Below are 14,764 nucleotides of genomic sequence, written 5' to 3' on the forward strand. Positions count from 1 at the left end.
GGTTTAGGAGCCACTCATCATACAGTTTTTTTTAAAGGACTAATGATAGTTTCCTCATCAGTAAATGAGGAACTGGGGGCTGCTCATACCTACCTTATGGGTTGTTGTGAGGATTCATTCATACCATAAAATGTAAAGTACATTTAATAGTGTCTGATACAGAGTAAAAGCTCAAAAAGATAGCTACTAATATATTAATAAAAAAATGACTAATGATAAACCTGTTTATTCCTAAGTTTCAGTATCCAATCCTCCCTTTTAAGATCTGATGAAGTTATTTCCATAATGCTAGGAAGAGCATAGGGGTGAGAAGGAAAGGGCTATTTTTTGCTAACCAGTTTCTGTTTTACTAGGAATTCTGAAGAATGAAAACGGGGCTCCAGAAGATGAAGAGAATTTTGAAGAAGCTATTAAAAATGTGAACACAGCACTAAATACAACTCAGGTATTAAAGTGTTTCTGAAGAATTCATACAAGAAAGGTGTTTTCTGAAGTCCTCACATGAAATAGTTGATTTTAAATTTTTTTCTTTCTTTCTTTCTTTCCTTTTTTTTTTTTTCAAAGATGTATTTATTTACTTTAGAGAAGGGGCGCCAGAGAGAACATACGTGCATGTGTGCATGATTTGGCGGGGCAGAGAGAGAGGGAGAGAATCCCATGCAGACTCCCAGCTGAGTGCAGAACCTGCTGCCAGGCTTCATCCTATGACCCTGAGGTTATGACCTAAGCTGAAATCACAAGTCAGGTGCTTAACTGTCTCAGCTACCAGGTGCCCTGACTTTAGATTTAAATTAATATTTCCTAAATTGTAAAGTTGTTAGAAATTAGTGTCTATAACACGGATTGAATCGTGTTTTAGTAAAACCATACTGTCCTTGTTGAAATGGATATCTGTGCTTCAGGATATAATAGTGATACAATGATTTATATACATTATTTGAAGTACATGATTTGTGAATAGTAACAGTTTGGGTGTAGGAAATATATAATGAGGTTGATATTTTGCTGGTCCAAAATTGTGTTGCCTAAAAGTTAAATCTTACTCTGCATTTGTTTTTGACAATAGTTACTTGGATATAATGGAAGACGTTCTTAATGACATTGTAAGACATTATCGGAGGATAACTCCATTTAGATGGCCTTTGTTTTGTTGTTAAGGTCTTGCCAGTGAGGTTTTTGGGAAATTTGGAATAACACAACTGGTAAGTTAAGAATTTTCTTATAATTTTAATATGGCAAAAAAATGCTGTCTTTCACATTAGGAAAGCACTTCATTACAAGCTTTTTGGAAACAATGAGGTAGTATGGCTGAGTAATTAAAAGTGTGTGCTTTAGGGGCGCCTAGGTGGCTCAGTCGGTTAAGCAGCTGCCTTCGGCTCAGGTCATGATCACAGGGTCCTGGGATCAAGCCCTGCATTGGGCTCCCTGCTTAGCAGAGAGCCTGCTTCTTCCTCTCCCTCTGCCTGCCATTCTGCCTACTTGTGCTCTCTCTCTATCTCTCTGTCAAATAAATAAAATCTTAAAAAAAAATAAGTGTGTGCTTTATCAGTTTTCTGGTGTGATGATAATTTTCTATGTCTTAATTGAGGTGATGGTTAAAAGGACATGCATCGAACTGTACATTTAAGATTCATTTCACTAAATGTAAAATTTACCCCAATTAAAAAAAAAAACCCAGGGTTCCCATAGTTAGGTTCTGTATAGTGAACTAAGCAAACAGACAAATGAAGTAGATGTTATGAACAAAATTCAAGCAGAGCAGAGGGGTAGAGCATGATGAGGGTGAGGACGCCTAGGATCAGAAGGGGTCCATAGAAGCGTTTTGAGCAGGGAGTGGAGTGACCTGATTTATGTTTCTAAAATATCATTCTGGTTCTTGTGAGGAAAATAGATTGCAGGGGACTGGGAACAGAAACAGAGAAACCAGTTAAGAGGTTACTGGTAAGAAATTTTTTTTTTCCACAAAGCTATAGAATCAAAACCTACAATTTCAATAGTTGTTACTAATGTATGATGATTTTGCCAGCATTAAAAGTACTTAAACTATGTAGTTTTTACCAGAGTTGTTGTCTCTTCCAGTAGTTACTGATTTAGGGTATAAGGGTTTCAAGTTTTTCACAAGCTGAAAACACATGAAGGAATACAAATCTGAATGTCTGACTCAGACGTTCTGAATTACAAATATCTGAAATCTTTGTTATGTCCTTAGATGTAACTATATCAAAGATTTACTTTGGCTCCTTTTGTAATCCATGTGTGATGGAAGAGAACAGGTCAGTCTTTAGTGCTGACACCAGTGGGCAGGAGGGGACTTCATTCCATTCTCTGTTTCCTCATCAGTTCTCTGGTACTGATTCTCAATTAAAGTCTAAGTACAGGGCGGCTGGGTGGGTCAGTCAATAAAGCATCTACCTTCAGCTCAGGTCATGATCCCAGAGTCCTGGGAGTGAGCTCCAAGTGCGGGCTCCCTGCTCAGCAGGGGGTCTGCTTCTCCTTCTCCTACCTCTCCCCACCGCTTGTGTGCGTGCATTCTCTCTCTCTTTCTCTCTCAAATAAATAAAATCCTTATGAAATTATCTAAGCCCATCAGAAGTTCGTATCTGATTACAAGGTAGGAATTCAGAGAACTTGTTTAGGAAATAATGGAAATACAGATGGCCACATTCTTAGTATAAGTAAATCTTTTGTGTTTCTTCTTTAGATCCCAAGCAGTATTGAAGATATATTTAATGATGATCACTGCATAAATATCACCAAACAGGTAACAACCAAAAGTAAATAGTGCCATCTTAATCTTTGGGTCAATTTCTGATGCCATTTAATACTGATTTTTTTTCTCATTCTTTTAGACTCCATCATTTTGGATTTTAGCTCGTGCCTTAAAGGAATTTGTGGCCAAAGAGGGTCAGGGAAATTTACCTGTTCGAGGCACAATTCCTGATATGATTGCAGATTCAAGCAAATATATAAAGCTGCAGAATGTGTAAGTCATGTTTTCAGACTATGTTCACTGTTTCAAACTATGTTTCTGAAAAATTAACCTGTTTATAGTACAGATGAATATATTTTATCACTCTATCAGAAATCAAATGCAGTGGACACCTGGGTAGCTCAGTCATTAAGCATCTGCCTTCAGCTCAGGTCATGATCCCAGGGTCCTGGGATTGAGCCCCACGTAGGGCTCCCTGCTCAGCGGGGAGCCTGTTTGTCCCTCTCCTGCTCCCCCTGCTTGTGTTTCCTCTCTCACTGTGTCTCTTTCTGTTATATAAATAGATAAAATCTCTTAAAAAAAAATCAAGTGCACCTTTGTAATAGTTTCTTTAAAAATAAGCTAAAAAATAGTTTTAGGTATTTTATAGCAAAATTGAGCAGAAAGTACAGAGAGTTCCCATCTACTGAATAGGGGACAGATTTTTTCTTTCATATTTCATGATAAAAACCTGATACTTGGGGCGCCTGGGTGACTCAGTGGGTTAAGCCTCTGCCTTCAGCTCCAGTCATGATCTCAGGGTCTTGGGATCGAGCCCCGCATTGGATTCTCTTTTCAGCACGGAGCCTGCTTCCCCCTCTCTCTCTGCCTGCCTCTCTGCCTACTTGTAATCTCTCTATCTGTGTCAAATAAATAAATAAAATGTTTTAAAAAGGGGCGCCTGGGTGGCTCAGTGGGTTAAGGCCTCTGCCTTCGGCTCAGGTCATAATCTCAGGGTCCTGGGATCGAGCCCTGCATCGGACTCTCTGCTCAGCAGGGACCCTGCTTCTCCCTCTCTCTCTGCCTGCCTCTCTGCCTACTTGTGATCTCTCTCTCCCTCTGTCAAGTAAATAAATAAAACCTTAAAAAAAAAGTCTTTAAAAAAAACCAAAAAAACAACAAAACCTGATATTTGAGCATTTAACTCTTTGCTATGAACTGCTCTGTATATTAACTAATTTAATGTTTACAGCAGCCCCAGAGATACTATTATTGTCCCAGTTTTATAGGTGAGGAAACTGAAATATAGAAAATATAATTTATTCAGAGTCAGATAGCTGGGAAGAAACATAGAAAATATAATTTTCTATATTTTCTAATTTTCTATAACTAATATAACTAATTTTCTATAACTGAAACATAGAAAATATAATTTATTCAGAGTCAGATAGCTGGGAAGCAGCAGAACCAGGATTTGAATCCATGAAACCCAGCTCTATACTCTTTTTTTTTTTTAAGATTATTATTTTTAGGGAGAGAGAGTGAATGAGGAGGGTAGGGGCAGAGGGTGAGGGAGAGAGAGAACCTGGAACATACTCCCCACTGCAGAGGCGGAGGTAGGGCTCAACGCAGGGCTCAATCCCATGACCCTGATATCATGACCTGAGCTGAAACCAAGAGTCAGATGCTGCCCAGTTCTACACTCTTAACTGTGGCCCTATAGGAACTTTTATCTGTAACTTAAAACTTGAAGTCTTAGTTTGATGAATTTTTTATCGTAATGTTTCATAATTTAAAGAGTTTGTTACTGTAGATGAACACCAACTCTCTAGGTATCACTAGTTTGAACCCAGATAGACTGTCCTACGTATAGGTCTCAGTGGATATTACCCTTATGTAGTTTAGGCATGTTGCTGATGAATTCAGGGCCGCTGGCTTGAGTTCCCCAAGGACCAAAGGATGTCACACAGAAGATCTCTGTTCTCTATTGCACTTTTCACCTCAGCCACTGTCTAACACATCTTTGTTCGCCTAGCCTAAGATTTCAACTATTTAAAACTTGGGAAAAGTCAGTTGAGGATAGACTGAAGTATGACCTCACATTGAAGGTAGTCAGCTTCACACAGATATCTTTAGAGAACGAAAGTATAAATAGACTTAAAGGTTTTACATGAATTTGTAAATAGTTTTTTCTTTTTAAAGATTTTATTTATTTATTTGACAGAGAAAGCACAATCGGGAGCAGTAGGCAGAGAGAAAGGGAGAAGCAGGTTCCCCACTGAGCAGGGAGCCCCACATGGGGCTTGATCCTGAGACCCCGGGATCACGACCTGAGCCGCAGGCAGAGGCTTAACCAACTGAGCCACCCAGACGCCCCTGTAGATAGACGGTTTTGAAGTATTTAACTTTCCTTGGATTTAACTTCAAGGAGATACATCATGTTCTTCAGTAACATATGTAGTCAGGTCCTCCCAGAAGCATGACTCATAGATCCTTCTAGGAGGGTAGTTTTTAAGTTGCTGTTACTATAGAGGGAGCTCGGGCATTATCAGATTCCAGAAGTCCATCACCAACACTGGGGAGATTCCCAGCCACTAACAGCTGCTGCTGGTAGCATTTCCATGGCATTTTCACATTTTGTGTCTTACCAAACCAGTATTTTTTCATGAAAAGGAAAGAAATTTGCTTCATGGTGATATTTAAATTTTGCTAACTTTTATTAAGACAGATGTTTGTTTTTTTCCAGTTACCGTGAAAAAGCAAAGAAAGATGCTGCTGCCGTGGGTAATCATGTTGCCAAACTGTTGCAGTCTATCGGCCAGGTAAGCTTCTGAGCTGAGCACATTGTGCCTTTGTGGACAGTACAGCTCCATTTGGCCTGACTGCATAACTCTGGGAGCCAAAAAGGTTTAGACATAGAGGGTGTGGCACTGGTTCTAGGCCTCTTTAGAGGGATCACTCACTTACCTGCCTAATGAGAAAGGCCTTGACTAAGGAAACAAGAAGTTTTTACAGAACTCTTTGCAGCGCTTGGGGAAAGCCTTTCCTCTCCCAGTGATTGGCTTTGTGCTGCAGTCTGTGTTTATCTCCTCTTTTATACTGGAGCAAAACCTGCGTTTCTCTCTTTACAGGCACCAGAGTCCATTTCAGAGAAAGAATTAAAATTACTCTGTAAGTCCCTTGAATTAATTTCCTTATTTGCTTGATTAAAATGTTTTCAGGAATTTTAAATGGCTGAAATGAAAAATTTTCCGTGGTCTCAAGTGGTGATAAGAATTACTAAGAGTTGGTGTTTTTTTGCCTCATCATATAATAAAAGGAGAGTGTGTTTTAAGAGTGGGTCACAGATAGAGCACATCTGTCTATGGTAGTGCTGAAAAGACAGAAAGGTCAATTGAAAATTGTCATTAATACGAAATTATTTTCAGCTTATTACTTTTATTTTATTTTATTTTTTTTTAAAGATTTTATTTATTTATTTGAGAGAGAGAGACAGTGAGAGAGAGCATGAGCGAGGAGAAGGTCAGAGAGCGAAGCAGACTCCCCATGGAGCTGGGAGCCTGATGTGGGACTCGATCCCGGGACTCCAGGATCACGCCCTGAGCTGGAGGCAGTCGTCCAACCAACTGCGCCACCCAGGCGTCCCAGCTTATTACTTTTAAATAAATTGGGAAAGTTTTATCTGAGGACTTTGGACGTGAAGTCTTGAGTGACATGTGCATTGATAGTACTGTTTCAACTTTGATTTGGGGTGCCTGGGTGGCTCATTGCGTTGGGCCTCTGCCTTCAGCTCAGGTCGTGATCTCAGGGTCCTGGGATCGAGCCCGCATTGGGCTCTCTGCTTGGCAGGGAGCCTGTTTCCCCCTTTCTGCCTGCCTCTCTGCCTACTTGTGATCTCTGTCAAATAAATAAAATCTTAAAAAAAAAAAAAAACAACCAAATACTTTGGTTTGTGTTAAATGACTGATGAATTAAGAATTTTGCCATCCAGGGGGCGCCTGGGTGGCTCAGTGGGTTAAGCCGCTGCCTTCGGCTCAGGTCATGATCTCAGGGTTCTGGGATCGAGTCCTGCATCGGGCTCTCTGCTCTGCAGGGAGCCTGCTTCCTCCTCTCCCTCTCTCTGCCTGCCTATCTGCCTGCTTGTGATCTCTGTCTGTCAAATAAATAAATAAAATCTTTAAAAAAAAAAAAAGAATTTTGCCATCCAGTTTTAGAGTGGGTCAGTTCCTAGGATCTTGAAAACTCCTCAAGAGGCCCAAAGCATTTTCTTTTATTTAAGAATTAGTTTAAGGGGCACCTGGGTGGCTCAGTGGGTTAAAGCCTCTGCCTTCGGCTCAGGTCATAATCCCAGGGTCCTGGGATTGAGCCCTACATCGGGCTCTCTGCTCCGCGGGGAGCCTGCTTCTTCCTCTCTCTCTGCCCGCTTCTCTGCCTACTTGTGATCTCTGTCTGTCAAATAAATAAATAAAATCTTTAAAAAAAAATTAGTTTAAGAGGGACACCTGAGTGGCTCAGTTGGTTAAGCATCAGCCTTTGGCCCATGTCCTGATCCCAGGGTTCTGGGGTCCTGGGATCAGGCCCCCCTGAGTCTGTTGGGCTCCCTGCTCAGTGGGGAGTCTGCTTCTCCCTCTGTGCTTTCTTCTTCTCTGTCTGTGCTCTCTCTCTTTCTCTCTCAAATAAATAAATAAAATCTTAAAAAAAAAAAAAAGAAAGAAAGAAAAGAAAAAACTAAGAGTAAGTTTAAGAATAATAAAATTTGTTTTATGTGCTAAGAATTTTTCCCTGTAGCTATTGCTCTTAGCTTCTGCAAAAGTCTTTATTTTGTATGTTCCCCAGCCTTAAAATATATTTATCCATGTTTTTCCTTTAATGACTCTTCCATTGTGCTTGTTGAGGCTTAGTTTTTTTTTTTTTTTTTTTTTTTTGAGGCTTAGTTTTAATGTTTTGTTTCACTACCAATCTTGCACCTTGTTTCTGCATTTGTGTTTGCTCTACTAGCTTATATGATACAAAATTAGAAGCTGGATGTTCAGTACTTGACAGTTAATTCTGTTCTCTTTACTTTGGGGTACGTTTGAAAATTTCCATAATACAAAGGTTTTTTTAAAGCAAGTTTTACAGGGGCGCCTGGGTGGCTCAGTAGGTTAAAGCCTCTGCCTTCAGCTCAGGTCATGATCTCGGGGTCCTAGCATTGAGCCCCGCACAGCAGGGAGCCTGCTTCCCCCCCCCACCCCCGCCTGTCTCTCTGCCTACTTGTCATCTCTCTCTCTGTCAAATAAACAAATAAAATCTTTAAAAAATTTATTAAAAAAATAAAGTTTTACATATTTAAGTGTACAATATATATAATGCTCTCCATTAGGACTACTTATCCTTAATAATGAGAAAAACAACTATTCATTGAGTCTTATCAGGCATTGTGCTAGGTATGCACTTGCTACACTTGCACATTTGATCCACAGAACAGCTTTCAAAGGTGTAATATCCCCATTTTACAAATGAAAGCAAGCTCAGAGATTTGCCATCACCTTCTTACTCAGTGCTGAGCTGGTTGTACTGCCAGGGATATGAATTTCAGTTGATTTGTGCTCTAGTGCCTCTCTGCTAACCATTTGAGTCAAAGAGGTATTTCTTTGGATTTCCATGTCTGTAAAGAGTATACACAGAATTCCCTGTTCTTAGAGTGACTTGTGATTTGGAATATTCACGTCTTAACTGTTTTCTTCCATAATGTCTTTCTTGTTTTCAGGCACCAATTCTGCATTTCTTCGAGTGGTAAGATGTCGATCCTTAGCTGAAGAATATGGCTTGGATACAATTAACAAAGAGGAAATAAGTAAGTATAATAACCTTTTGATGCTAGGTTATTAATTTTAATTAAATTTAGAGATATAAATAAATATTTTATATTTTAATAGTAGTGAGTATATGATAATTGACAGGATAATGTAAATATTGTACTGTAAATTTTATTCTATAAACCAAGAAGTAGTCATACTTCCAAATAGTCATAACTGCAAAATAAAAACTTAGTATATACATGAAATCTTATTTATTTATTTTAAAGATTTTATTTATTATTTATTTGACAGAGATCACAAGTAGGTAGAGAGGCAGGCAGAGAGAGAGAGAGAGAGAGAGAGAGAGGAGGAAGCAGGCTCCCTGCTGAGCAGAGAGCCTGATGCGGGGCTTGATCCCAGCGCCCTGGGATCATGACCTGAGCCAAAGGCAGAGGCTTTAACCCACTGAGCCACCCAGGTGCCCCTACATGAAATGATATTTAGACTACTGAGTTGAAGAAGAGCTAAAGTCAGAACATTACTACATTAATAAGGATTATGTGAGTAGCTGATAGTCCTTAAGAACATAGGGTTTGGTTTTAAAATATCTCCCTCTCCCTTTATTTTACTATTATTTATCATTTTGTATTTTATTGTCACAAAATATTTAAATTTTGTGATAGAATTGCTTTGTATCCTGAAGTTTGAGTATGTAGTAAATTCAGTTCTACATTGTTTTTATGTAATGAATTACCCAAGTTATATGAATTGTTTTTCCCTTTCAGTTTCCAGCATGGACAATCCAGATAATGAGATAGTATTATATTTAATGTTACGGGCTGTTGATAGATTTCATAAACAACATGGTCGATATCCAGGTAAGACTATTTAATCTTATTGTCATATGCAATAAAGTCTTGAATAAATAGTTAAATTGAATTAAATCTTAAAGTTTCTTGGGTGTTCTTGGGGTGTTTATAGTAGTGGTGCTTGAATTTTACACTGTAAGCAGTTTATACCTACTTCAGGTCAGTGAGAAAATACCATTTGTTTTTTAAGTGTAAGTATTTGCAAATAATGGTTTGTTGTTTTTTTTTTTAAGATTTTAGAAATTTATTTGACAGAGAGAAACATAGCAAGAGAGGGAACATAAACAAGGGGAATGGAAGAGGGAGAGGCAGGCTTCCCACCAAGCAGGGAGCCCAATGCAGGGCTCAGTCTTAGGACGCTGGGATCATGAGACAAAAGCAGACACCTAACAACTGAGCCACTCAGGTGCCCCATGAATAATGTTGGTTCTTAACTATTACAGGGAAATGTTGGTTGAATGCATATAGAATAAAACTTTTTCTTTTTTTGGCAGAGTTGGTGGGAAGGAGCAGAGGGAATGGGAGAGAGAGAATCTTAAGCAGGCTCCATGCTCATCACAGAACCCTGCTCAGGGCTCTGTCTCACAACCCTGAGCTGAAATCAAGAGTCAGACACTTAACCGACTGAGCCTCCCAGGTGCCCCTAGAATAAAACTTGTTTTTCTGTCAAGTTCCATAGTTTACTTCTAAGACTCAGACTGAGTTTAATTTAGTGGAATGGGAAAGCTATAAGAAGTATGCCAGTGACTTGAATTCAGAACTCTGAAGATGTAGGGATTTCTTTGCTCAGAATCTATTTTTTAGGTCTGTAAATGTAGTTAATTGGAGAATTGGCATAATCTCAAATATCTTCAGTTGCCTGGAATATTTTTATTAAGATGATAATTTTAATTGTGCCGTATTACTGCATAGCAGCACATTTTAGGAGTATCATAAAACCTGCTGCCCCAACTGATGTAGTATGCCCACTGAGTTACAGTCTTAATGAGCAAGTATACCAGAAGAAAACAAAGGAATAAACACCAAATATGTATTACTTTACGTGTATTGTTTGATAGCTTGTATTTTTGGTTTACTGCATAACAAACCATACCAAAACTTAGTAGTTTAAAACAATAAATTATTATCTTGTAATTTGTGGATTGGCTGGGCTCAGGCATTTCTTGCTGGGCAGAGGGGGCACTCTTGTTGTTGTGTGACACCTGGGGCTGGGATCATTCTGAAGGCTTGACTGAGCTAGACATCCAAGAAGACATTTTCACTATGACTAGCATGTTAGTTTGAACAGCTGGAATTGCTTGGCAGTTGGTCAGACATCTCTCTCCATGGCTAACTGGGGCTTCCTTTTAGTGTTGTATTCTTAGGGCAGACTTCTTACATGATGGCTGGCTTTCCCACAGTTAACATTCCAAAAGACCTAGGTGGAACATACAAAGCTTTTTATGAGTTAGACTTAGAAGTCATACGGCATCACTTATGCCACGTTCTATTGGCTTCATAGGGCCAGTTTAGATTAAGACTGGGAGGGGACTATGTGAGGGCACAAAGGAATGTTCATTGGGGAGCCATCTTGGGAGACTAGTTACCACATAGAGCACAGGCTTTGGAGTTGAACCTAGCTTCAGATCTAAGTTCTGTCACTTACTATCTCTTGATCATGGGTGAGTCACTGTTTCCAAGTCTTTTCTCACTTATGGAATGGCAATAATAGTGTATACCTACTCTTGGATTTAAGGATTATGCAGGTGATGTATGAAAATCACTTAGCACACTATATGGCACCTTGTAAGTATTCAATAAAGGCTTGGTATTATTATTATTAGGAAGAGTAGTGATGGTTTTTAAACCAGAAGGGCTAAAAAATATGATTTGTTTTAGTAACTTTTGAATATTACAGCAATTGTGTTCTTCCTTCCAGTAGTAATAATAGCTTGCTTTTGGAGACATACTATAATCATAAAATCATAAGCATAAGAACTGCCCAGGCCCATATCCAAGTTTTGCTACTTAGGAGCTAAGTAACTCAGCCAAAAAACTTCATCTGTCTGTGCCTCAGTTTTCTCACCTATAAATGGAGATAATAATAGTACCTACTTCATAGAGTTATTATGAGGATTAACTCAGTTTATATGGTACTTAGAACACTGTCCAGCATTTACTAATGCTCAATAAATGTTACCTGTTATAGCTTTATGTCTTCTGTGTCATTTAATCTTCTGGAAATGAACAGTAAACACCATAATTTTTATAAGCACCATAAGTTTTTAGTAGGGTGGGAGGGGCAGAGGGATAGGGAAAGAGAATCTTAAGCAGGCGCCATGCCCATTGCAGAGCCTGATATGGAGCTTGATCTCAAGATCCTGAGATCATGACCTGAGCCAAAATCAAGAGTTGGATGCTTAATGACTGAGCTACCAAGGCATCCCAAGCACCATAATTTTTATACAGAGTATAAATGGGACATCACTTTCTTATTCATTCAGTTCTCTTGTCAAATAATTATTGAGCACCAAGGATGTGTCAGATAGTTTTCTAGATACTGGGTACAGAACAGTAAACAAAGCAGACTTATCAAACTTGAATTTTTAATAGGCTTCAGATGGTTTATTTGATTGTTACAGCTTTGTGATAGTTGTAAATATCATACCTTACTGTTTTGACTAGGACACCTAAAACTGGATTTAGAAAAGTAGGTGCCATTGGTTTTTAAATTTTATTAATGAAAATTAATTCATATTATTTTTTTTAGGGGTATCTAACTACCAAGTTGAAGAAGATATAGGAAAGCTGAAGTCTTGTCTCACTGGCTTCCTTCAGGAATATGGATTATCTGTAATGGTGAAAGATGACTATGTCCATGAATTGTGAGTATTTTTTAGGGCATAGGAGAAATAATACCTGTCTTGCAAGGTTAATCTAAGTTCATGTCTCCATCTTTTTCTGTAGTTGCCGATACGGAGCTGCTGAGCCACACACCATTGCTGCGTTCTTAGGGGGTGAGTTCTGTAGATGCCATAGATAAGAAGACTGGCATCTCTGGTAACACAGTACAGTTAGGAAGTTTTGTTTTCTGAGCAGTTTTAACTAGGGAAGTCACTGACATAGGATGTCGTGTTGTTTAGATTATTTTACTTGTCTCTCTGCTTTCCATCTCCCACTGCTGTCCATCTTAAAGTGAAGAGTCATTTTTCTAAAGCACAGGTCTGATCATGTCTCTTACTTAACTGACCCTACGCGCTGGCAGTATACACAAGCATACTACAGTAATCTTCAGAAAACAAGTGCAGAGTCCTCGATTTGACATTAAAAACACACCATGTTTTGGTTCCATTCAGCCTTTCTGGCCTTGTTTTTTTTTTTGAGTTATTTCCTTTTCCCAGAGACATGGCCTTTTATTTCCTGCTCCTTCAATCCTTAACCCTCAGGGTCCATTTGCCTTAAATCTCCCTATTTCTTGCATGTCTAAAATCGACCTGTTCTTCAAGGCCACATGAAAATTAGCATCTCTTTCATAAAAATGCCCTGGAGGCCTGAACTCCAAGGTCAGGGCCAGGGCACCTGGTTTCTGGTGAGGCCTGTCTGTGGCTTATAGGGAGCTACTCTCTTGCTATGTGCCATTATATAACATTCTTTGTTCAGGGAGGGGAGGACAGATGGGATACCTATCTGGGCATTAAACCCATCATGAAGGCCTTATCCCATGACTCTCTTTATCTCCCAAAGACTCCTGTCTTCGTCTCCAAATACTATCACATTAGGTATTAAGGATTTAACATGAATTTTTAGGACATTCAGGTCAGTCCATAATGTGTTCTGTATTCTTTCCAATTTTAGTATATGTGCTGCCGAAGCGAGTTCTGTATTCTATGGGACATTGTTATATACCATTTCTTTCAGGTCTTTGTTTAAGTGTTAATCTTCCCTGTGTGAGGCCATTTCTGACTCCGCAGTTTAAAACTGAGTCACTCCTCTTGCACTCATATATATCCCCCTTTCTTGCTTTTTCTCCTTAGCACTTAGAGTCATTTGACTTACTATACGTTTTACTTATTTGTAAATTACCTCTCCCGTATTACTAAAAAGTAAGATCCATGAAGTCAAGGATGTATATCTTTTGTTCTTTATCCCTAGTGCCCAGAGTATTTGGTACGTAATATAATAATAATATAATAGTCTCATTTTATTGAATCAATGAATGTTTGTGGAAGATGAAGCCTCATATTATAATAGATGAAGAATTTTTTTCTTTGTAGTTTTTTTGCTTTTTCTACTGTTTGCTTTGATTAGTTACTCAAAACTTGTTACTGTATAAGACTGCTACTGAGTATAGCAGCCTGTTGGTGTTTAGTATAGGTTGTTTCCAAATTACAGGTGTATTTAGAACAAATATACCATTATCCCTGTCTTATTAAAGTAAAGTAGGCACAGGGTAAAATATAAGGGTGGTCTTTGAGAATCTTTTCTGTCTATACGTATTTTTTAAAATGCACTACTATCAACCATACTGCTCTTTTTTTTTTTTTTTAAAGATTTTATTTATTTATTTGAGAGAGAGATTACAAGTAGGCAGAGAGGCAGGCAGAGAGAGAGAGGAGGAAGCAGGCTCCCTGCTGAGCAGAGAGCCTGATGCGGGACTCGATCCCAGGACCCTGAGATCATGACCTGAGCCGAAGGCAGCGGCTCAACCCACTGAGCCACCCAGGTGCCCGGCCATACTGCTCTTTTGACTTTACTTAACATATCAACCATTCAAAACCACCATAATACTTCATTCTTTTAAATTGTGGCATACTATCCCAAAGTGTGAATGTATAGGACAACATTTCAAGTTCCTGTAATAATAGTTAAAAAAAAATTGCAGTCCTTGATTTTGATGTGATTCAGTAAGCTATGCCTGTTTTGGCTTATTTTTAAACACTTTTGCCTTTGGAAAGGAAAGGTTTTCTTTACAGAATTGAGTATTTTTTATATAACTTGAAATTTACCTTTTTCAAAGCTTTGCCTTTCTCCTTTTTCCTTGCAGGAGCTGCTGCTCAGGAGGTTATCAAAATAATCACTAAGCAATTTGTAATTTTTAATAATACTTACATTTATAGTGGCATGTCACAGACTTCAGCAACTTTCCAGTTGTAGAATAAGCACCCTTATGTAGTGTTAATGATTTGAACTGTAATTGCCTTCAAGTTGTGCTCTAGTCTGTATAATTCTGTTAAGGGAGGATTGTTAAATGTTTCCTTAATAAACATTTTTCTCATTTGTAATAATGTAGTCTTTTCCTTTGTGGGCTAAGAGGAAAGGAAGCAGTCGTTTTCTCAGAGAATAAAAGCTATCCACTTTTTTTTTTTTTAAAGATTTTTATTTATTTATTTGACAGAGATCACAAGTAGTCAGAAAGGCAGGCAGAGAGAGGAAGGGAAGCAGGCTCC

The 14,764-nt window shown here is 38.6% G+C and overlaps 1 protein-coding gene across 1 annotated transcript in view; it reads left to right on the forward strand.

Moving 5' to 3' along the window:
* The window catches only part of NAE1 (NEDD8 activating enzyme E1 subunit 1), a 29,835-nt gene extending 15,236 nt beyond the window's left edge, over window positions 1-14,599 (forward strand). Inside the window, exons 11-20 of the mRNA XM_044256006.1 lie at window positions 354-445; window positions 2,702-2,761; window positions 2,850-2,983; window positions 5,436-5,511; window positions 5,821-5,860; window positions 8,439-8,525; window positions 9,255-9,347; window positions 12,088-12,202; window positions 12,285-12,334; window positions 14,362-14,599. Coding sequence (XP_044111941.1) covers window positions 354-445; window positions 2,702-2,761; window positions 2,850-2,983; window positions 5,436-5,511; window positions 5,821-5,860; window positions 8,439-8,525; window positions 9,255-9,347; window positions 12,088-12,202; window positions 12,285-12,334; window positions 14,362-14,471 — 857 coding nt within the window. The 3' untranslated portion in view covers window positions 14,472-14,599. The remainder of the gene's footprint in view (window positions 1-353; window positions 446-2,701; window positions 2,762-2,849; window positions 2,984-5,435; window positions 5,512-5,820; window positions 5,861-8,438; window positions 8,526-9,254; window positions 9,348-12,087; window positions 12,203-12,284; window positions 12,335-14,361) is intronic.
* The last annotated feature ends 165 nt before the right edge of the window (window positions 14,600-14,764 follow it).

Source organism: Neovison vison, chromosome 7 (assembly GCF_020171115.1).
Source record: "Neovison vison isolate M4711 chromosome 7, ASM_NN_V1, whole genome shotgun sequence".
Taxonomy (NCBI): Eukaryota; Metazoa; Chordata; class Mammalia; order Carnivora; family Mustelidae; genus Neogale; species Neogale vison.